The sequence below is a fragment of the Neopsephotus bourkii genome, unplaced genomic scaffold (assembly GCF_033783945.1).
Source record: "Neopsephotus bourkii isolate Nb327-2 ecotype Australia unplaced genomic scaffold, CSIRO-AGI_Nbou_v1 NB_257, whole genome shotgun sequence".
In the NCBI taxonomy this organism is placed as follows: domain Eukaryota; kingdom Metazoa; phylum Chordata; class Aves; order Psittaciformes; family Psittacidae; genus Neopsephotus; species Neopsephotus bourkii.
In genome coordinates, this window is record NW_026900766.1 from 1,946,062 (window position 1) to 1,969,849 (window position 23,788).

The window sequence follows — 23,788 nt, forward strand, 5'->3', positions numbered from 1 at the left end:
CAAATGTCAATTTTTAACATCCAAAAAACCTGAGGCAGAAAAAGGCAAAGAGACCTTGTATACAAGACATCAGATCGGTCTCATTCAAGAGATCTACCATCTGGAAAAGGCTTCAGGCCCTTTGAGTTCATGGCAGTTCATAGCTGAGTAAACACCATCTATGAGGAGATGACAATATCTAGCAGAAATCTGGATCACCTCTGCAGATCAAAGCAACGCGCCTTTTGTTACAGGCAACCTGATATCAGGTATTTCTTTCCTCTAATGCAGAAGTCATCACTCGGTGCAGGGAATTTTAAATTATTAAGAGTGAGGATTTGGGAAAACTTAAAAAAAAAATAGCCCACACATTGACTTCTTTCTCTCTAAATTCCCTCAAACTTTGTAGTACCTAAACCCAAATTATTCAGCTTGAGTGAGAAGACAAGAAAAAGGTAAAATTAATCTTGTAGTTTGCCAATGAAATACTGTGTGTCAGTCAGTGGAGATTTGGAGATAACTGAGCAACAGCAAAAAAAACCCCAATGATTTTCATGAACAGTCTACTTTAGGAGAAAATCTGTGCAGATATTAGGGTGAGTGCAAAGCTGCCCATTTGTAACCACTAAGAAACAGAAATGGGAAATGTAATATTCTACTATTATTCTCCATTGGTTTTTAGTTTCCCATGTGCAGTTAGGTTTCTGCAGGAACGAGCCATTCTCTAACTCCCTGCCCTACCTTCCTGACTTCCCAGCCACCTCACAATTTGCAGCCAGATTTGACTGAGACAAGAGGTCTCAAATGTACTGAGTGCATACAGTTTTCATGAAGGCCAGTAGCTGACTTAGCATACCAGAGGGATGTCCCCAAAGAAGGACAAGCTCTGCTTTCAGTGCAAGAGCTGTGAGTTCAGTGCAAGGGCTGTGAGTTCAGGCAGAGACCTTCTGAGCACCAGCCACCAGTACCCTGGGAGCTCAGAGCCATGTCACCACCTCCCTGCCCAGCTGGAAGCCATAAGCATGGGGAGAAGCTGGGGGTACTCAGGGTGGTACCACCAAAGGAGCAGAAGGGACACATGGATTATACAGGAAAGCTGGATTAATGCTGCTAGTGAAAGACACAGCACATCTACTGAAAAATGACCTTCTTTAGTTGTTATGCTTTTAGAACAACTTGATGTTTTCTTAGTCTTTATCATTTACAAGCATAATGGAAGCTGGGGTGGCACATGTTTATTGAGTTTATGTTTAGCGACCTGTTAGCAACAATGGGGCAGTTACTTAAACTGCAAAGGACTAATAGGGAATTATCTAAATTTAACAAGTGAGACGCTGAGCCTACTGTTGCAGTAGAGTGATTCCTGCAGATTGTCCAGACCAAACAAGCTGCTTCCTAGATTTGTAGGAAACAGGATGACTCCTATTGAACAGGATGACAAATAGGCATGGGGTGATAATCTTGTTTTACAAGAACAACAGAGTGATCCCAGCAGTCAGATATATTTTAGATCCTCTGGAGGTTTAATTTCTTCTCTCTTAATTAAGACAATGTATTCTAACGTGCTTTACAATTATGCTAATATGGAAATATGGTGCTTGTCTGACTCTAGTAAGAGCATCTAAGCTGAAAGCAACCAGCCACATCAGATAGATGCTTGCATGGTTAATTAATTAATTAATTAATTAAAAATATTCTTTATGTCCTACCCAATTATGACAGTAATGCGATACAACGGAAAACCTAATCAATTTTAAAATTAAAAAAAAAATAAAAATAAAAAAAAAAAAAAAGGAGAAAAGTGCTATTTCCAAATAGAAAAGATTAGAGAAAACAACTCAGGTCCTTTTCTGAAAAGACTTCAGAGAAAGGCATAGAGTGAAAGGTATTTCTCAGCAAAGCTAAGGTCCACAATACCAGTCACAGGTTATTTTGAACTGCTGCACTGGAAAGAATAAGATAGTTGAAGTTATGAGCAAAAGGCTTAATGTCTAGCTTTACATCCTCACTGCCTGGGACAATATCATTTATGACCAATGAATCCTGACAGGACTGATGGCTGTTTAATCTCTAGCCTGTAACTCACTCTCTTGTTTCCATTTTCCTTCATTTCTGACCATAATAAATACATTATTCTGTAAATAATGCCCAGACTCAGGTTCCTCTATTCACTCTCCTCTTGTACTTCCAGCCTCTACACATAGTCAGCACATCATCAGTTCTTCTCTGTGGTTTATTTCCTCTGATTCTGTCATCTTGTACCCTTTCTAGACCAATTTCTGCCCCTTGCACTACAATGGAACAGTTTCTATGAGTCTCCAGACTGTTTCTTAGCCAGATGACAGACCCACATCCTCTGAGCTGACAGGCACTTTTCACATAACTAGCACTGATTTTCTTTGTAAAACCTTGTCTGGTCTACTATGGGCTTTTGCTCATGCTTTTGGTATTACTGTATTCTCTTCTGATTCACCCCTGAGGATTCAATGAGACATCTCCCCTCCTGACTTTCTCTCTTTATCTCCATATTAGCTCTGCATAACCTCATTTGCAAGGACAGATGGAACTACTAGCTCTATGCTGATGATCCCATAAGTCTACTTCTGCCCTCCAGGCCTCTTCAGGATAAAATCTTATTTATGTCTCTCAATGAAACTATAGGAGAAGTTTCCCCCCCTCAAATCTTCCCTTGCATCTTCTTTCTTTACAGCCTCATCATTTTGTCTGCCCTCATTAGACTCATGCTTATAATTTGGATTTCGTTAGGTCTTCACATCCATGCCAGGTGTAAATATTTTCAAGTGTTTCCAGTTACTGTCTTTAAGATAAACTCTTTGCTACCCTTTCACATATCTATGACTTTCACCTGAGAAATAGTGATTGTCCTAACATGGATACTGTACCACCTGTTCCTCTAGCCTTGAAAATGTTTCTTCCAAATAGTGTTGAATAGAAAAATTACTTGGCCTGACATTATGAACATATCCCTCTGTCTTTGAATTGCTGAGTGTATTTTCTTTCAAGGCCTTTTGTAATCTATCTATCTGCTCTCTTTACCATCTCTTGGTACCACTCAACATTGATACATTGAGGCAGAACATGTGGGGCTTTTTAAAGTCTGTAAAATCTAGAGTAATAAAATTTTGTTTCACAACTGTAGCTTCTGGTATAAATAGTAATTACTAATGTAGGGGAAGTATTCTGCAGCTATATACTACTGTGCAATATATTAACCAGCTCCATAGCACAAGGTAATATTTTGAAATAAAGGAATTACAAATCTTTCATATATATATATATCCACTACACATATGCGCACACATATATATACCTCCTCTTTCAAAATAATCTATTGCTAAACCTATTTTCTGAATTGCCTAGTAACAGCTAGTCAAACAGTTAGAGAAGACTCCAAAATGAAGCTGTGACCTTATCCCAGATTGCAAAATTACAGTTGCATGTTAAAAAAGAAAAAGAAAGAGTAAAAAAGGATAAATAAGTTACTAAAACTTTTTCCAGGTCACCGTGGTATCAACACTGTGCAGTTGTTTTGTATGGACAGAGTATTAATATAAGCGTTCTAAAAGCAGATATTGCAGACATATCCCCTAATTTTCCATTATTTGGAACTCAGACTTTATTGGATGTTATACTCATACTTGAAATGCATTACAGTCATTTCATAATACAGTACTGTAGCTGTCCTAGAGGTGTATTTGTAGGGATGTTCATCTGAATAAAGGTTATGAGTAAAAGGTGGATGTTAATTATTATTTCTTGGATAGTAAGTCTACTGAGATAAGGTGGGTTTTTTTACTAATTCTAATATGTTTTATTTGTGCAGACCTTTGATACAAGGAGGGGGACAGATGGAAAGTGAAATCACTGTTGCAGAAGTGGTGCTGAATAAATAAACTCATCCACAGAAGCAAATGGCAACCTATCCAAGTTCATGAATCAGTCAAATCAAAATGAGGAGATAAATCTAGATAGATGATAATCTAAATTAGGTGTCTATTTTGAGGGTCCCAAAGTCAGATAAAAACAGGGTTTTTTACTATCAGCAGACAATTTAGATTAAATTTTGATCACAACGTTAAAAAAATGCATTTTCCTCCAGTTCTCTTTTGTCCTGTTACTTGCTATATTTAGTGCTTAATACGTATTTAATATTTAGTACATGCATGTCATGTTCATCTGGTTCCATATACTGACATTGTTTCACTCCTGTGGGTCAACTGCCTCATTTGAAGTCATTCTTTATAATCAGAAAAGATGTCTCATCATACTTGAAAATGTAACTACAGCAGAGATCTGTGACTTACCCATGAAGTCATACAATTTGGTACCAATGTGTCACTGCACTATAGCCAATTACCTTCTGCCTTCTAATTTTCTGGGAAAGATCTCTGAAGCAGTTAAAGACAACGAGATGTATGCCTTGAAGGCATCATTTTGTATAATTCATTACATTAGTAAACAACCACAGAAAGAAATTGTATTTCTTTTGGGAGGTCAAATAGGTAGCAAATTGGACATGTAGCTAAACTGTAAAAACCCGATTCAGAACATCTGTACTCATATGGTTAAAATTTTAAAGGCCATACTCAGTAACAGTCTCAGCAGAATATGAATATGGAACAGCTAGAAATGTTTTTAACAGATGTTGCCAAACATTCTCCTGCCTTTGCAAAAGAATTAAGGGAATTCATGCTGGAATCCCTTAGACACATGTGCTAAACATATTCAGTAGGACTGCTGAGTAAGTTTTCACTTCTGCATGGCAGTTTGTAAGATCATAGAATCGTTTAGGTTGAGAAAAGACCTTTAAGATCGTCCCGTCCAACCATTAACCTAACCCTGCCAAGTCCACCACTAAATCCTGTCGCTAAGCACCACATCTACACATCTTTTAAACACCTCCAGGGACAGTGACTCAACCACTTCCCTGGGAAGCCTGTTCCAATGCTTGACAACTCACTTGGTGATGAAATTTTCCCTAATATCCAATCTAAACCTTTCCTGGTGCAACTGATTATGTTTCCTCTTTTGTAACCAGATGTCCTTTAGCTCATATCCAGAGTTATTTTCTTCCATGTGACTAAGGACTTTTAGTTTGTTTAGCCTAGGAAGCCTATAACAATAAAGGAGCAAATTGACCTGCAAGAAGTAGAATATTTTTAGTATTTGCTTGGCTCTATGTTTATTATTATGTCCGTATCACTTGCCTCTTTGCTTCAACCTTCTTTAAAATAAAAGCTTGAATCCATTTATAAATTGAGTGCACAAACAGAATAGAGTTCAGTAATGTATTCATAAAGGTGTCAAAACTGGCATCATCTGATTCAATGAAATGTTATTCTGTCTGCTGGTCTTCTACATAAAGAAATTCTGTGGTTTACATTTAATTACAAAATTCTTAAAGTAGCAGTTTTAATTAGGGGATGAAAAAAATGTTTCAGATAAAATCATAATCAAATCTTTTCCTCAGACCTAAATTCAGTTTGGGCCAGAATACTTTTGAATTCAAAACAGTTTGAAAACATAAAAGGAAAATAGAAGCAGCCTATTTTCTGACTTTATTGCTTTGTCTGATGGAAAATTCAAATGATACACTCCATTTTAGTAACAAATTACTCAAAAATCTCTTTGTCTAGGTGACTCCAAGGGAACAAAATTAAGATGGCCTCAAAATATGTGATGCCACCCAAGTAATTCAGACATGCTGATTCTCTGTGCTATCAACACATCACACCAATAAAATTTGATCCTACCAAAGTTGGGAAAGTTTTATCATTCACACCAATAAGACTAGGATATTATACCTGTTATTTCTTGGCTAAATGCTTCCGTGTTTTCAAATCTCAAGAGGAACTTTTGTTCATGCATATATATGTAGGGTAACAACTTTTATGTGTTTTCAGTTACTGTGGTCTTTCACCTAGTTTCACATTTATATGTATGTACATCCTTGTAAAATACCTGAGTAAATTTATGTCCATGTTATTTGTTATGGAAGCAGAAGCACTGAAAATCAAAACAGCTGGCCTAATATCAAAAAGACTGTAATACTCAATGGTAAAAAAAAAAAGAAAGAGGCAGGAATAAAGACCAGAATTGGCCACAGTCACTCTCATACTCTAGCAACACGGCAAGTCCACAGTTTCATTTTTGCAAGATACTGAGTAGGTGAAATCTATCTTCGCTCTTCAGTGACAGAAAACTGCCCCTGGAAATTATCTCTGTAAATGTTTGTCTGTAATGATTTTCAGAATGGACCGTCAAATTTAATCACTAGCCATTTTCCATGATAAAAGACTTGTTTTGAAGTGAGAAGCTGCACTTCACAGTACATACTGAAATTATCAAGAACCACTTACCTTCCAAGTGGAAAGTTTCAAACTCCAGGATGATCAGTGACTGTGGTCCCTGATCTATGATATAACTGCAGTTCAAGTTGTTATCATACTGACTAGGATAGTTAGGAGAGACAATACGACCTGCAGGGCTGGTGAAATTTACTCCACATTCTGCAAACAGAAATAAGACACAGTTATAATCCAGGTGATAACATCATTTCAGTTTTGCAGTGAGAAAAACAATAACGTACACAAGGACCTCATCACTTCTTAAGAGGCTGGTCAAAAAGAGAGTAGTATATATCATGGTAGCAAAAGCAGGTCTTATGCACACACAGAGCAGTGTTTTGGGGAAATGCAGGGCCTTCCTGTCTACAGCCTCACACAGTGTCTTGGAGTGGCTTGGGTAAGAGCAGGCCATAGCCCCTCAGCCCACTGACCAGAAGGACACAGCACTGCTGTTGTTACAGGTTTGGAGCCTGCATGTTTCAAATCACCTTAGTAACTTACAAATGCATCTGAATTGGATGGGAGGTTATTGGGGCACATCATCATTTTAGCTTTATTTGAAAATGACCATGTTAGCCCAAGTGGTACCATTCTTGCTTCATGCCCAACAGCTTGGAGGATGAAGCCTGCTGTAGAGCCATCTCTGTGTTGTTTTGCTACAGGCAGAGGAAGGAAAGGTTTGCCACCTTAAATGTCTCAAGCACTCACAACTGTTCATTTTCATGGAGTTCCTTCTGATTCTAATGACTTGTATGGCCTTGGGGTTTCTCTTTATTTTAAAATACAGGCTTAAAAGAGTGCAGTGGATAGCGAAGTGCTGGTATAAGATTAGGAGCAGACATGTGAAACCTGTCTTTGTCGCCACTAAGAGGTTATTAGTTGTTACTGACAACATTAGTGCAGACATTATAAAAACAAAAGCAGTTTCAGTTCAGAATTCTGTATACTTCAATAAAGTCTTCTTCTAAGCACCTGATTTCTCTCTGTTTTAATCTGAATCCAGTGAAGGGAAAGTGGTTTCATTTGGCAGCATCCTACAAAAAAACCCAAACAGTTGATGGCAATTGAGCACTACTTCCTAAACTTCTGGTGGGTTTGACTGTCATAAGCACATGCTGTGGCTAAAGGATCGGAGAGGCCCACCCAAGAAAAGCCACTTGGGCTACATGAAAGGCAAATACAAGAAGACAAAGCAAAACAAAGGCCAGAGCAGGTGGTGAGGAGTCATTTCTTCTCCTGATAGCAGTTTTTGTGATGTGCATGGGCTACCCCATACACAGGAGAAATTATCGCAGTTTCAGCATGTTCCTTTTAAAAAAGAAGAAAAAAAATCTAAAGGAGAAGCAGATCCTTTTCCTTTTTAGGAAGATTATAGCTTTAGCTTCCAAGCAGTTCAACTACAGGGAAGAGAATTCTTAAAATTTAAAGCCTTTTAATTTATTTTCAGTGTGCTGAAAAGGCAAAGGTGGCTACGAATAACTGCAAAGTTATAGTTGCATGGAGGGGCTTTGGCAAGTCAAACACTGGAGCGCACAGTAGCTCCATTGCATTTGGTAAGGAAACTCTTGGTTTCAAAAACTGGCAGAGGCTTCAGTGCCTTCTTGGACTGAGCTCTGAATTGCTACACACAGATCAAACTAATCCAGAATGGATTAATAAAGCAGACATCTGACTTTAATATTACTTACTGCTTGTGAAAGATGCAGAGAAACCTGGCCCTGGAGCATCCTGAGACTGAAATACTGTAGTTATCACATTGTTTGGAGCAACAACAGGATCAGGAGCTGAATTTCCACATCCTGTGGTTAACAAAGCTGCTTTTTCTTCAGAATTTCCTCTCCACACCTGACAAACCCAGATGGAAATGGATTAGTGCTTTCAAAGCCCATGTAGTTTGTGGGAACCCACCAGTAACTGCATATGCAATTGTTCTTTCCATAGACTTTCAATAGATTCATCTCATACTGAATCTTAGAGATTTAAATTGGAGCCAGTCACTCTGCATTTACTCTGCAATCAGTGGAGACAAAGGAGAGTTCTCCAAGAAGTGAATCACAGTGCATAACAGATTGCCAGGGATTTCTGAAGGTCATCTGGAGGTAATTTGCTTGAATCACTGCTGATATCAGAGTCAACATAGATCACGTCCAGAGAAGCAGAGAAAACCATTTTATGCACATCATTATCTACCCCATTTTGTCTCTGCTCGCTTATCTCCATACACGCTATGAATGAACACCCATGTATACAATGAATTATTAAATTCAATCCTTGTATTATTTATAAGTCAATAAAAACCAAAGCTGTCATGCTAGGGTAATATAGAGGCTCAAACTAGAAGATCTGGATCCTTAATATCTAGTCTTGCTAATCAAAACTTATTCCCATTTTTGTTACGTTGCATTTAGTTGTTCTTGAATGACAAGTATCAAATAATGTAGAGGCATAACAAAATAATTCACAAAAAATATAATAAAGAAAAATACTTGTTTTTTTTTAATATTACTTCAACTGAACCAATAGTCCATTGAAGTTCAATCAAGCCATGCATTCAAGAAGCACATGCAAGCTTAGGTAGGTACTGAAATGAAACCCTCTTCAGGTAAGCACTGGATTTCAACACATATAAAGTGAAACATAGGCATGAATGCTTGATGTTTCTAAGTGCTTAAATAATTTCCTGAAACAGGATGTTTATTGCCAAACATTTAAAATGTCTGTTTTAAGAAAAAAGAAAAAAATATTTAGTCTAATAATGAATTCACTTTTCATCAATGTTTTTGAACAGTTTTTTACTGGTAATGCATACTAAATATATATTAAAACCAAATACTGTTTGTTTTTTAAAATAATGTGTTCAAAAGAAGTCAAGTGGAACTAGAACAACCACATGAAATTGTGATAGCCTTAAGAAACATTCTAGAAAGGGTTAGCCAAGGGTTATTTTGTAAGTGTAGGCATATGAATCACCTCATTCATCAGGCCAGGTGTTTGAGGCAATGGATGCTCAAAGGATTAATATAAACAGTCTATGGCCTGGCCAAGTTTTTGCAAAGTCACTATTGATTTTGGATTCCTCTTTTTTGGCTGCTCAGCTTGGAATGTGTGGAACAAATTTACACATGTTCCTCACTTTTTCATATCCAGACACCTCCATACAGCTCAGATTGGGCATTCAGAAATGGAGGTGGACAAAACCAATATTTTCATATTTTTCTGCATGGAGAATATCTCCAGTTGACATAGTTTGACCATGTCATTTAGGACAGTTTAGAAATTTGAAATTAAAGCACCTTTACTGGGTGGCATTTAGACTTTCATATTTTATTGTAAAATTCATTCTAAAATATTTTTTTGTATTGTATTTTTTTATTTTTGTAAATATTGTATTTTTTTTTAATTGTAAAATATTACAACAATTAACCAGTGGAGCAGGCTATGAAAAAGCAAATCAAACAGTATTCTTTTCAACAGCCTAAAAAATTAGTGGAACTGTGGTTTGTCAGTTAGTAGGTACAGATTAGATGTACAGCTGCTCAAGTCTTCCTACATGTTGTCAAATTATGTTTGCCCTTTATTTGAAGTGGGAGTTGTACTGCTGTGGAGAAAATGAGCACAAAATCACTGAACATATGCCAAATGCCTGAGAAAAAAATGACACTGAAAAATTCAAAGCATGTCCATTCCATTGTATTGCTTTGAAAGCAAATGCCTCTTGACAACCTATGAAAGATAAGAATGCTATCTTTGTTTTTTGAAGCAAAAAAAGAAAAGAGGATTAGTGCAATTTGGACAGTTTGAACACTTATAAAGAAGTTTTGTAGAACTGTAGAGTGAAATTCCTGGGGGGTTTTACTCACTGGAATAACTGAAGGGTCTTTTCTTTACACTATATTTTCTTATTATATCTTGTTTCTGAAGTCATATGTAATTTTTTCATATTTTTAATTTTGGGGCAGTATATAGGGTGATGAGAGACTCCTGGAGGTGGAACTTCAAGAACTGATAAAAATTTAAAGCATATACAAGCCAGTTCACAAGGCAAACAGAAAATTGATGGTATTTGTACAAGGACTTCAGTTTGTGTTTTGTGCCTTGGCAATCCTAACCATGATAATTGCAAAACAGGATTCTGGAATTATGACTTCTTAAAGCACTGCTCTGCTGATCTAACGCCAAGATCATTTTACCTTCACATAGCTGCTCTGGCAGCTCCCATTGCTGTCTGGAATCTGGAAGTTATTGTGGAAGTTCATCTCCAAGTGTTTGCTTTCATGCGTAATGATGGTCCATGTGCATCTGGTGTTCATGGGGAAGTTTTGAGGCCAATGAGGAGACTTGATCATACCATTATCTGAATGAATGATTCCACCACATCCTGGAAAAAATAGCAATAGGTGGGAGAAACGTTCAAATATTTCCTGTTGGCATCAGCTTGGAATGGCTGTTTGCTTCTGTGGCTGCAGGAGTGAGAGGGGAAAGCCCCAACACCCAATCAAACTGCATTTGCCCTCTTTTAATTAATTTTCCTTCTCCTTGCCAGTTCATACCCTTTTGTTTTGGTCCATCTATATACTCCTGAGTGTCAGAAGTGAGTATTGCTTAGAAAGAGAGAGAGTAAGGGTCAGAAATACATTAATGAGGAGCTTCTCCCAGTACTGTGCAGGTTCCTTTCCACACCCCACAGCACGCACATCATGACTGAAAGCATTCAGAAATGCACCCTAGGGAAATAAAAAAGCTTCCATCTACTGCTGAATCCTTTTTATTCTCATTCTGCAACATGCAAATATTGCAGTTCCATACGTGAATCTGCTCAAGCTACATCCATTTACCATGGGTGAAATGGTGACTTCTCCTCCAGCCCAGGCAGCCCTGTGGATTTCAAGGGAATTATGGAGAGGGTTGAAAAACATGCCTTTAAAATTGTTAACAGATTCATTTATAAGGGGGCAATAGCTGGTTACAGCTCTGTGGCACCTTATGTCCTTATACATAATAAGTTCAGTTACTTTGAAGCATACTTGCAAAAATCATGCCAAGATAATTTACTAGCTCTATTGATAGAGTACTAGCAACCCATTGTTATTTCAGAGATGATGTAGTAAAAGGATGAGTAAAGAGCAAAAAAAGGTTTATAACATTCTTTTTTTTTTGCCTCTTAACTAAAAAAATATATTAGCTTTTTTAAAAAAAGATTATTTTTCATTCTTCTATGTTAGAGATACCAATTGTGTTTAGAAAGATATGAGGCCATGTTTTGGTCACACATGCAGAATGTAAACCCAGAGATTCTCAACGGACAAATGGCAAGAAAGCTGAGGGAAGGAAGCCAGGTATATAAAGAAAGAAATCTCCTTTTCGGAGAGAGAATGATGCCTATGCACGCTGCATGTGTATGCTCATGTCTACTGCGTCACTGAAGAGTGGCCCTCCTTGTACATGAAATCTCAGTGACAAAACCTGCTTAAGTGTCAGTGTATATTCATGCACCACAGACTACTGATACATTTAAGAAAGACACTCCATCAGCTGACTGTGAGAATACTGCTAGATCACTGACTGATGGAAACGCGATCAACATCAGCCAGGTTTGCAGGTGGAAGTGACAGTAGGGAACACACTGCCATCTCCTTACTGAGATAGGAAGGCAAATTTTGTCCTGCCACCAGCCAGCACACCTACACTTGCCTTTAGTCACCTCCTGAATGACAGTAAGTGAGCTAGCTTTTCCTTTTTGTTTGTTTGTTTGGGTTTTTTTTAATCCAGAGAGATGGTAATTCCAACAGAAGGAATGTAGCTTTTCAAAATATACCAATCCAATACTGCATGTGTACTGCCTTCAAAAGTGTACCAACATCTCCACTAAAGTGGAATAGTTCTAGGCTGTTGTCACATGTGCTGTTTGAGAAGTTCTGTCTGCTTCTGTTTTAAAACTGGCCTCTTTGTAGTTTTAAGTGCTTAAACCAAATCAATCTGTGAGACAATTGTTATTCAAGAAATGAAATGTCTCATACTCACTGACAATAGATACGATACCACTGCTGGGAGGATAATGGGCATGGTATCAATTTACAGGCATCAAGAAACAGCCAGTGGGAGGCTTAAAAAGTACAAAATCAGTCCAAATTTGATTTCATTGTGTGAAATCAGACAACACTCATTTAATACTTGACTTTTTTAGTGCTGGCTCCTCTCAGCAATGCTGAAGATATTGGCATGTATTTCTTTTGGTCTTTAACACAAACTTAATTAAAAAGGAGGAATACTATTTCATTGAGAAAGCCCTGAGGAGAAAGACTTGACAAGAAGCTCAACAGGCCCCAGCATGTGTGCTTGCAGCCCAGAAAGCCAATCATGTGCTGGGCTGCATCGCCAGCAGTGTGGCCAGCAGGTCGAGGGAGGTGATTCTCTACTGTGCTCTCTTGAGACCTCACTTTCAATACTGCATTCAGCTCAGGGGCCCCCAACACAAGAGGGATGTGGACCTGTTGGAGCAAGTCCAGATGATAAGGAGGCTGGAGAACCTCTCAATGGAGAGAGACTGAGAGAGTTGTTGTTCAGGCTGGAGAAGAGAAGGCTCTGGGGAGACCTTAGAGCAGCCTTCTAGTGCTATATATTCATGATGTACTGCGCAGTTAGACCTGACAAAATCAGTGTTTTTTCTTACCTAGAGATTCTGCTGTCCATGTTGCATAAAAGCCACCTCCTTGAATTGAGCGATCAGAGTTAAAGATGACAACTAGCTTGCTGGAACCAGACCGAATAGTCCCAGGGGATGAGTTTCCACAATACTTTCCTATGACAGGAGACCCAGGAGATCCACCATTCAGGATAGTAACAGAGTCCCACTTACAAAGCGAATGATTTTCAATGTGGAAGACTGTGAAAGTGAGCTGCAACACACAAAAGCAACATTCAGGAGCTAACACTAACCACACCAGTGTGGGGGTTAATTCCAGCCAGATCTTGTAGCCATCCTAGCACAATGATTTCTGGGTATGCTTGGGAATCTGACACTCCACATCGATGTTTTCCTGCAAGTATTGCTTGGTGTCTTGCTGCTGTGACAGCAGCTACTTAGCATGAAACCAGAAATGAAAGAGAAATGCACAGGTTCAAACTTGGCGTTACTGAGACTTCACCATATGTTTGAAGCTAAGCATGTGCTTTAAAATGGTCTTGAATATGCACAGATGTTGAGCCACTTTCCTGCTCTCAAGGCTTCTGGTCATGAAATCTGAAGTTGCAGATTCAAGTATGAGCAGCTACGTAAGCAGAAAGCCTTGGATTTTTTCTTCCTATTATTTTGAATAAGAATACTCCAACAGTTGCTGAAAATAATGATAATTTCGATTAAATCTGAGAGAAAGAGTTGCATGTTTCGATCCTATGGGCCTTGATGCATCCCACAGATAGGCTGGGCTTTGCAGGCAGCTTCTGACCCTATCTCCCTCTAACACTGATGCTGCTTGTCCTTGGAGTAATATGCACATGGGTGGTGTTTCCTGTTCAAAGATTTAGTTTGCTGATCCAGTAGCCTCCTGGATTTGTTGATGTTGAAATATTGATGTACACTAATGACTGCCTGGCCTTCTCTCAATAAAGCATTTTTTTACCAGTTCCAGCATAAGGATCTTTGTGGAAAAGTTTAGCAAATATATCGTACTTCTTCCTGTGTGTATTCATTTCCAAAAGAACTCTGCCTGAGGCAAAAACCAAATACAAATTTAGCTCAAATGGTTTAAGTTTGGAACCTTACCAGCAACAGAAACTGCCAGCTTATACTGGAAAAGGTTTGTCTGCCTTCGCTGAGGGGCTGCTATTCAGTCCTTTTAAAGCAGAAATCTACTTACATATGATTCTGATTAAGACTAGTTCTGCTTTAAACAAATCTGTAGCTTAAATAGAAATTTCGTGTTCTACTAAAATAATACTGTATTATCTGGAAAAAGTACCTAAGCAATGGTCAGAATATCATGCAGAAAAATTAGGATTATAGGTTTGCATTTCTAAGAAATACCTTTGTCGTTGTGAATAAAGAAAACATGATAGGGAAATTAGTGAAAGACATTACGTATGAAAATCTTCAATTTTTACGGAATTGCTTTTCAGATAGTTTTCTGACCTGAACCACAAACATCACTGATTGGACCTGTTCTCCAAAGGATCAGTCAAATAATTAATTGAATGAAGTTTAATACTGCTCGGCTATAAAGCAGTGGACCAATTTAAGCACAAATTGGTCTCTTGACAGTTTGGCTCAAGAAAAGAGCACCTCAGGCAGCCTGTTAATAGTTACTGGGAAATAAGAGGAGCATCTTATTGATTTAATTTGTACCAGCAATCATATCAACTTCCAGACTAGCCATTAAGGCATGGAAGTAACTTTCTAGTGGCTTGTAACTTTTCTGCAGAAATGGAAAGATTTCAGCTTCATGTTACTTCACGATAGTGAGACTATCCATGCATATCTAATAACATGAGTTATTTTAGTTTCCTAAACATAGAAAGTAATTGTTTAAGGGAAAAGTTGGTGCTATGTTTTGAGGTCAAGTTAGACCAGGATCTCTCTCTCCTGTTCAAAAAGCACAATTTAGTATGGTTGTATTGTCTTTGTTTTCCCCTCTTTCATAGGTAATGCCAATGGGGGGATATTTAATTCCTCCACATTTCTGACTTTCCAAATTGTCTCAAACATATTTGTCAAGACTCAAGAGTGTGCTTCTTACACTGGCAGCTGTACACCCAACCATGACATTGTGTTACTCACAGTGATGGTTTCACCTTCAGGGGCTTCCAACAACCAGGAACAGTGATTCAGATTGCTGTAAGGCTCTGGGTAGTTAGGGCTTGAGATAACTCCACTTTCACCTGACTGTATACCACCACAGGCTGAAGAAAAGAAGTAACATTTCAGTACAGTTTAGGAACTGAACACTGTAATCAAATAAGTGGAAGATTATTCGGCTTGCAAGGATGAACAATTTATCTGGGAAAATCCAAGTTTTAAAATCTTTGTCACTGAATAGTGAGTAAACAGATCCAATGACCTTGAAATTTTGTATTTATTCTGATACTTAATATAGCTCTGCAAAACCTTTGCCAGCTGACACAACTGCCTCTTCCACCTTATCTCCAATTTATTTATCGCAGACTCCTAAGCAAACTAGTGCCACTCTTGGACGAACACAATCAAGTCAAAAACTTGTTGATGTGTGTAAGTAAGCACCAAGGCTAAATTCAGCTGTGACAGGAAGAATAGTTGTGCTGGAATGTAAATGGCAAAGTGGTGTAATTTGCACTGATACAGCTTTAAATGGATTTCAAAATGAGTGCAAAGGTTCAAGCAGAAGAATGCATTTCAGCCATGCTAGCACTCTGGAGGCCTATTTGAAGTAAGTCAGACTTGGCTGTTGTTACCTGTTACATCCCTATTCCCAGGAGCAACCAGCTGTTCTAAGTGTTGCACTGCATTGCAAAAAACTCAAACTCAGTTCAGGGAATGGGAACAGTAATGCAGAAAATAAATCTGAAAGTTCAGTTGCTGTTAAATGTTTACTTTAGATGGATATATATAGGAGCAGACACTGTGTAACTTTTGAGGAACTCTTTGAGAGCTGAGCTCATAGTGTGTATTCTCAGTATCAGCATATGGATGGCAATATTCCCCGGACATGCCTCAGTCAGCAAAGGCCACAGCCTATCAAGTCATTCACCTTCAAATGTGTAATGGGCCAAGAATCCTTTATCTTCTGTGTTTTCATCGCTTATGAAGTGTACCCAGATCTGGGGGGCAGCTATGACTAGAGGCACAGATGGTGCAGCCTGATCACAAAGTCTGGCTATTAGTTCTCCATCAGCATCCCCTGTGTAAAGAAAGAAAACAAAAATACACTGTTTGAATCCTAAAGGAGCTACAATAACATAGACAGGGAATAGACAGAGAAAACATGCATGTAATTTTGGTTTGAGAAAAGAAGTACAGACAAAAGTACACATGACACTTAGGAACAGATTATTTGTTATAGGTACAGGTAGAGCACTGCAGTTCATTGCTGGGATCTAAATCTCGACAAGGAAATTATCTCTAAAGCTGTAGCAATGATCTTTTTAGTATCTTAGGCTTCTCTGCCTTTACTGCCACCCTGCACACTTTCATTCTGTATAACCCATCAGACCCAAAACCAGAGAAAATGCCCCAAACTTGCAGACAGGCAGAACAGTGGGAAGAAATGCCCTGAAGACCTGATGTCATGGAAGATTATTAAGCCTATGTGGTTTTGACATCCTCATTAAAATCAATAGGGATTTTAAGTTTCTACCATATAGGCATGTTACTGGGATTCACATCCATGAACAAGCTGTCATTGCTGTATTAATAGTGAGCATCTCTATTAACATACCGCCAGAATTTGCTCAAATCATTGAAACCGAAAAGGAAAACCCAACACAGACCATTGCACATCTGTGACACTGGATGTTTGCTCAAGTTGGTGTAATGTCTTATCCGTCACATTAGTAGAAGTATCAGTTTCTCTTTATTACTGATATATTCTCAGGAGAAGGTAAATAATCTCAATAGCATTTCTCATGATATCCAGGCAATGCCATTCCTACATTTGTTTCTCTAATAAAAGCATGCTGCTGGACTTTAAAGTCTCTGTTCAATAGCAACTCCCAGGTCCACACAGAGTGGCAGGCTGTTCTTGTGAAGAAGGCAGTAGAGCAAGAGGGAGAAACTTTGGGTTTTGGGTGCTCTTGAAAGCCTTTTCACAGTTATTCCAGTTAACATGGCTGAGTAAATTCATCTTTCTGTCATATACAGTGACACAGCCACTCTGATGCCTTGAAGCACAGAGATAAATGGTGACATATAATGAAATTCTGTTAATGTAAATTACACAGAGAAATGCTAAAACCTGTCTTGTTAACATGCACTAAAAATGATAGCTGTACAAGCAGAAAACATTAACGGTAAATTATGGTTTGGAATAGTAATAACTACTTTGAGAATTAGAATGTGAAGTGAACTTTTCTTTTTTGCACTTCTTGTGATGTGCCAGATGTGACCCAGGTCACTCAGTCTCTACTGTGTGAAAAGTGACACCAGTCGCTGCTTTCATGAATGGCCAGGTGGCCAGAGATGGAGGTTTCTGATAAACAGGAAATGTAAATAAACAGTGGGATTGTGCTGTAAGATTGAGTTCAAACTGAAAGGCAGAATCAAGAGGCTTCCACAGAAGTCAAAAGTTAGAAGTACATTTCACTGCAGCAATATGCTCAGCTGTACTACCATTTACAGACTACATGCACATGCCTGATAATTTAATAAAACCTTACCCTAGGGAATTTGAAATATTTATCTATCCAGATTAAATATTTCTCAGTGAATACACACAATTCTGCCTTTATTTATTTATTTATTTATTTATTTTTGTGCAGTACCATGAAGTGTGTTGCATGAGTAACTCAAAAAAGATTTTACACATCTCAGCTCCCTTTGGGGTCTCCTAGTTAACTTACCATTGAACTGGACCATTCCCCAAATTCAAATCTGTTTTGATAAGAGACTTAAAGAGCATCTGCCTGAGTTTAGTGATATTATGCACTGTGCATCTCAGCGCTCATTAAATGTTACTTGTCAGCATACACAGATGAATTAGAGCATTTTGCCTTTGACATGAGACTGATAGTGAAACTGAAGGTCTGTTATTATGACCAAAATGAACATTACTCTTTAGATAAAAAAACTGTGCAGACCAAAATACAACTATATTTTTATCTCTTTCTTTTGACTGTATTGCCTGGAGGCCTGAGGTTCACAATAAAGTGAGAGTAGTGAGAACTGAAGAGTAATAGAACAGATATATTTTAGTATTTCTTTATCTGAGTTATGTTTCTATCACTTCCCAGTTCCAGCACTTACGTGGCAGGGAACTGATAAGTTATGCAGCCATGCATGGTTTGGCTGTACACAGGACAAACCAATGCTATACAACCAAGAGCACTCATTTAATGAATGCAAAGAAGGATGTAACAGATTCCTGCTCTCAACTCACCCACCATCTTTCAAAAGCAATTTCCTGGCAAATTAGAACTTGCTCTCTCTGAGACTCACAGATACAGCCTCTCAGCAAAAAACAACAGCTGGAGCTTTCATACTGCACTTGGCATTAGCTGAGTGACTTTCATCTGACATTTCCAGTTGCTTGTTCCTGTGGATAGCTAAAGATGCTCAAATATACAGAGATATTACTGGTGCATTAATCCTGTGATTGTTTTCCTTTTAAATGCTGTAGCTGGTATTTTGTGATGCAGTCTTATGGGAAATACAGATCTGCTTTTGAAGAATCATCTTTTAGAGTACAAAAATGGGGTATGAAGTGAGTATGCAGCCCAGAGGCTATGAATAATTAAATTTACTCCACTCCTGCTGTCTCTGGAGATATTTCAGGAGCAGGGAGAGAATGGGCTGTGGACCAAATAAATTATTTGATGACTCCAGCTTCTGACTGCCATCTTTCAATGGAGATGAAGTGAAATTCACATTGTCCCTTGTAAAGAGAGAATCAGGTGTGTACTGCAACCACAAAAATAATTTATCCCCCCAAGATACCTATCCAGTTTCCCATTTTTTTGCCCTGAAAGAAAGGGTGACCAAATCCATGCATCTAGTAGTGAAATCCCACTCCTGGTCTTGGAGGCAACATGGAACAAATGCATGGGAACACCCTCTCAAATGAACAGATCCTACAACAGTCACTCTCTGCAAACATATACGAACAAGATTTGGCACAGAGTTGCACATGCAGAATCTTGACGGGCTTTACCCATTCTCCTGCTAAATGTACAAACCTATTCGTAACTCCAGGTAGTCGTACTGGCAGTCCTGATGATGTTCCAAGTGAAAATCCTCAAAATACACATATATGGATGAATTATAGTGGGAAGGGTTTTCAATGATCCATTCACAGTTCAGTTTACTTGTGTAATTTTTGATGCCATCATAACCAGGAGAAGAGAAATTCCCACCTGCATATCCCATCAGGGTTCCACCACAAACTGCAGAAACAAAATAGAATTTATCTAAAACTAGTGATAACTCTTGTAAGAGGAGAAATCTTGCCCCTGTTTACTCAGAGGCTTGCTCATGTCAGCAAGCAAATGTGCTGATTAGATCAAAAGTTCTTCCATTTTCTTCATTTTGTTTTTCTTCTATAATTTATTGACATATGCAAGAGTATTCTTGCCTAGTGTCCTGAAATCTATTGACAAGTCTTTAAAGACTTGTAAATCAAAGAACAACAATTATATACGGTACCAAATGCAATATTTCAGCAGCACCATCAATACAAGAAGTATATTTAACATTCTGATGCAATCCCACTGCAGCTCCAGTTCAGTATTGCCCCTACCCATTACCTAATTCCAGACGCAAAAGAAGATTCTTGTGGAACATACCCTCAAGCAGAGTGCACTTGTGCTATAATAGGATGCTCTTGGGGGAGTTAGAAAACTCGTTCTACATTAGTATGCTTGGGGAGGAATTGGAAAATCAAGTTTAAAAGCATTAATAGTAAGGCTCTGTCAGCTGCCTCCTCTCTGGAGGCTGAGCTTGCAAAAGTAGGTTAGCTGCAATCTTTCACAAGCTACAGTAAGTTAATTACCCTCCTGAGTAACATAGAAGCACTTGAATTATTCAATTTGTCTATGGCACTATGCTTTTTGGATCTTTTAATGGAATAAAGCCACTTTATTACTCAAGACTAAGTACAAAACAATAAATCAGTAGTAATGTAAGAGGGAAAAAAAAGGTATCAGAGATTTTTTTTTATCTGTTTAGGTTATTTTTTGACATGTACCAGTACTTTAGCTACAAAATGAATCACCAAAGATCAGTTACTTAATTTAAAAACATACACTACCTGCATTTTCACTAGATGTGTATGACACGCTGAAGCCTCTGGTTGCATAGGACATATCTGTCACCAAAATTACTTTCATTGTGTTTCCAGAGGATTTCACCTCAGTGCCTGGATTTACTTCTCCACACAACTTGGCCAGCCGGGGAGAGTTCTGTCTGAGGCCATTGTAAACCTGTTAAGTCAAAATAAACTCTTATGAGACCAAAATACAGTCTTATAAGCATCTCTTGTATCAATTAACAGTGTTTCACATCTTTAATACAAGGTTCATTGACATCTCTCACAGTAGGCTTGTTCCCAAACCTACTCAAAACCTTGGAACAAAATTCCATCGCCTGGAGTGGATGAGGATCTGAAGTAAAACTTAAAAAATACCTTGCTTATTTTGGTGAAACCCAAACATATTCCCTCTCTCCTTCTCTTTTCTTGGGGAAAAAAAAAAAGATAGAAAATTAAGCTGTTTTATTGGGGAAAAAATACTGTATTTTAGCTTAATATTTATACCTTCAATCACTTAATAATGCCAGCTACTGATCATATTCATTCAAATGATCATCTTTGTATTCTTGTTAAAGCCAACATCAACTTTATAAAAAGGTCTTCCAACATACTGAGTGCTGATGGGCATTTTTTATTAATTCAAGCATTATACTTTTTGGTGGTCCAGAGGTATTTTTCTCAGTTTCTTTCATACAGCTTTTAGCCTAGGAGCTAATTTCCTTCTTTTTACTATGATCTCAGCAGTGCAAGCTAGGCAGAAATGATGTTTCCCACTGAGATTTGGAATATATTAGTGTTGAAGACACAAAAGCTGGCAAGATAGATCTTTCTTTAAGAGATCATTACTTCATTAATCAATGCAAAGCCAGCTCTGCATGGTCTGGCTACAGCATCTGTGAAGGAAAACAAGGCAAACATCATCTATGAATCTCAAGGGAGGGCTACTTCACCCTGTCATACATGCACATGGCCTAGCTTCTGATCATACCAAAGCTAATTCCCATGTTTGCACTACTAATCTGAACAAATGGGAAACTTAACTGCATCTCCCATTCCTCAGTTTCACAGAGGAATCATATTTTTGAGGCTTTTGTACTTTTGACCGTGTCCAGTTCTGTGTGCCAGGTTTGATTTCTTTTTTTCACTAAATAACCAAAAATCTAAAATAACATGATAAAGTAACCCATATCTATCTATTTGCAAATAAGGGGTGATAAAGAGATAGAATTTTCCACCTGTTTTCCCCAGATTAAATAATAATTTGTCTTAAAACCACACATAGACCTATAAATGATATTTCTATTAGATCCATTAAGGGTTCATAAAGGGATTAGGAAGAGCATTTTCTGCCTTCACACCTGATACTCACAGCCACGTAATCTGATGAGCACCTCCAGTGTTCTTCAGTTTTCATGTCATTAAAGGTTAGAGTTACACGTCGGCCTTCTCCCACTGTGATTCTCCATTCACACACTCGATTATGTGGGTATAGGTTGGGATAGTTGGGTGAAGTAAATGTCCCAACAGGGGCAGTAAAATCCCCACCACATTCTGAAATACCCAAATATTGGGACAGTTAGAGTGAAGCATTGCTTATGGAGTTATAGCAAAAAACCCACAACACATTAATGATGCAAGAAAAGGAGATGCTGAGAGGTTGGTTTTATGTGCTTATCTTGTCCATGTTTGCCTGAACAGCTAAGTTCCTGCCAGTTTTTATCATTCAGCCATAAACTGACCATAGAAGCTCCTGTTAGTCTGATTATTAATGTTCCCTTCTCTGAAGGGCTCATGCCAGGCTTCAGAAGCTGGAGTGACCCACAAGCCTTAATGTCAAATGATACGAACCTCTCACTGTGGCAGGAATGAGAATGTCTGCCTTTCAGATGACTAGGCAGAGATAGACAGAATGAGCAGGGTAATGATGAAGGATGTGTTTTTCCTCTGCTGGTTGATAGAGGTAGAGAAAAAGGGAAAAGCTTTCAAGGATTTTAAGCAACACTTTTTCAGTATAGTTGTATGTGTTTTTTTGGTTTTGGTTTTGGTTTTGGTTTGGTTGGCTTTTTTTGTTTGTTTGTTTTATTTTTAATTTTTGAGGGTTTTTTCCCCTACTTTTGTATGAATATCAAATTATTGCTCTAGGAAAAGAGCACTAAATGCCTTGGGAATACAGTGCTTTTTATTTTTTTTGTGAGACTAATTTTTTTGCTAATACAGTTTCTCTTCTATGATTGCTAATACAGTTTCTCTTCTATTGATCTTCTACTGGGGGCGGAATAACATTCTTTTGGCATTTGTTTCCTTGCTCTGTTACTTTATTGCAGAAGCAAACACCAAGAATAAGGAAGCTTCATGGGGGCTTTTAAATGAGCTGTAAGGAGTTAAGAGGGGTGGCAGGAGATTTTTCAAGACCATTGCTGCAATGAATTTCTTTAAAAGTAGCCATGCTGTGGCAGGACAAGCATTGCATGGACACTAAAGAATGTGAAAGAGAAGTGTGAAACAGGAAATAAGTCCATGTCCTTAGTCCTGATCAGAGCAGCTCTTTGAAGTCGTTGCGCTTGGGGCAAGAGGCAATAGGCCCAAATTGAAACACATGAAATTCCATCTGAACATATGAAAACACTTGCCACTGTGACACTGAAATAGGTTGTTCAGGGAGGTTTTAGTGTCTCTATCCATGGAGACATTCAAAACCTTGACTTGCCACAGTTCTGGGACACTTCTTCTATCTGTCCGTGCTTGAGCAGGGGGTTGGAGTTCCCTTCCAACCTCAGTGGCTCTGCAGTTCTGTAATTCTGCTTAAAATCTACTGGTTAAACCTTATTTTTAGGGGGATTTAAGAATACTACTCACCTCAAAGAGACAGAATATCATAAAAGAAAACGACAGGGTTTCTCTACCTTCCTCCTCATCAAGAAGGATGTGGGGAGGGATGGTAGGACATCTCTGGACTGATTGCTGGAGAGAAAAGGTGTGGAAGAGCATGCTTTTTTGTGTGAGACCTACCACTGACAGCAAGATCAATTATAGTGGGAGGCTGCTTGCTTCTTATCATTTCAGCTCAGCTAAGTAGTGATCAGAGAGCTCCATACATATCCCAGAATTTAAATTTAAGGGCAAATACCACTCCAAGAAAAAGTGATCTACAATATATGCCATATTAGTGCAATTATGGTGTACGTTGCTTCCTGAAAGTAACTTGCAACCTTACAAATCCAACCTTCAGTACTGGAATCAAAGCGCAGTCTGAATCCTCGGGCATTGACTGATCCATCAGTGACAAACTTGATATAAGCAAAAGTGTCAGAGGTGTCCACAGCATCAGGAAGAGTATTACCACAGTACCTGCCCAACAAATTTCCTGCAAAAATCACATATAGAAAGACAATTTTATATTAATATATTATATTTATACTGAGGGATCACTTTTCTATTAAACCAGAGTAAAATCAAGTTATTGCTGGGAAACAGAAGGGGCTTGTTTGCCTCACTTTTCTTCAGCAAGCAAGG

The 23,788-nt window shown here is 38.3% G+C and overlaps 1 protein-coding gene across 2 annotated transcripts in view; it reads right to left on the reverse strand.

Annotated features, from left to right (window-relative positions):
- CUBN (cubilin) overlaps window positions 1–23,788 on the reverse strand; it is a 143,516-nt gene that overhangs the window by 20,166 nt on the left and 99,562 nt on the right. For both annotated transcript variants that reach the window (XM_061346130.1, XM_061346129.1), the window contains exons 47-56: window positions 23,499–23,639; window positions 21,645–21,826; window positions 20,276–20,447; window positions 19,206–19,412; window positions 16,067–16,216; window positions 15,121–15,242; window positions 13,018–13,243; window positions 10,538–10,725; window positions 8,036–8,192; window positions 6,360–6,509 (exon numbers count right to left, since the gene is read on the reverse strand). In XM_061346130.1, the coding sequence (XP_061202114.1) occupies window positions 6,360–6,509; window positions 8,036–8,192; window positions 10,538–10,725; window positions 13,018–13,243; window positions 15,121–15,242; window positions 16,067–16,216; window positions 19,206–19,412; window positions 20,276–20,447; window positions 21,645–21,826; window positions 23,499–23,639 (1,695 nt within the window). The remainder of the gene's footprint in view (window positions 1–6,359; window positions 6,510–8,035; window positions 8,193–10,537; window positions 10,726–13,017; window positions 13,244–15,120; window positions 15,243–16,066; window positions 16,217–19,205; window positions 19,413–20,275; window positions 20,448–21,644; window positions 21,827–23,498; window positions 23,640–23,788) is intronic.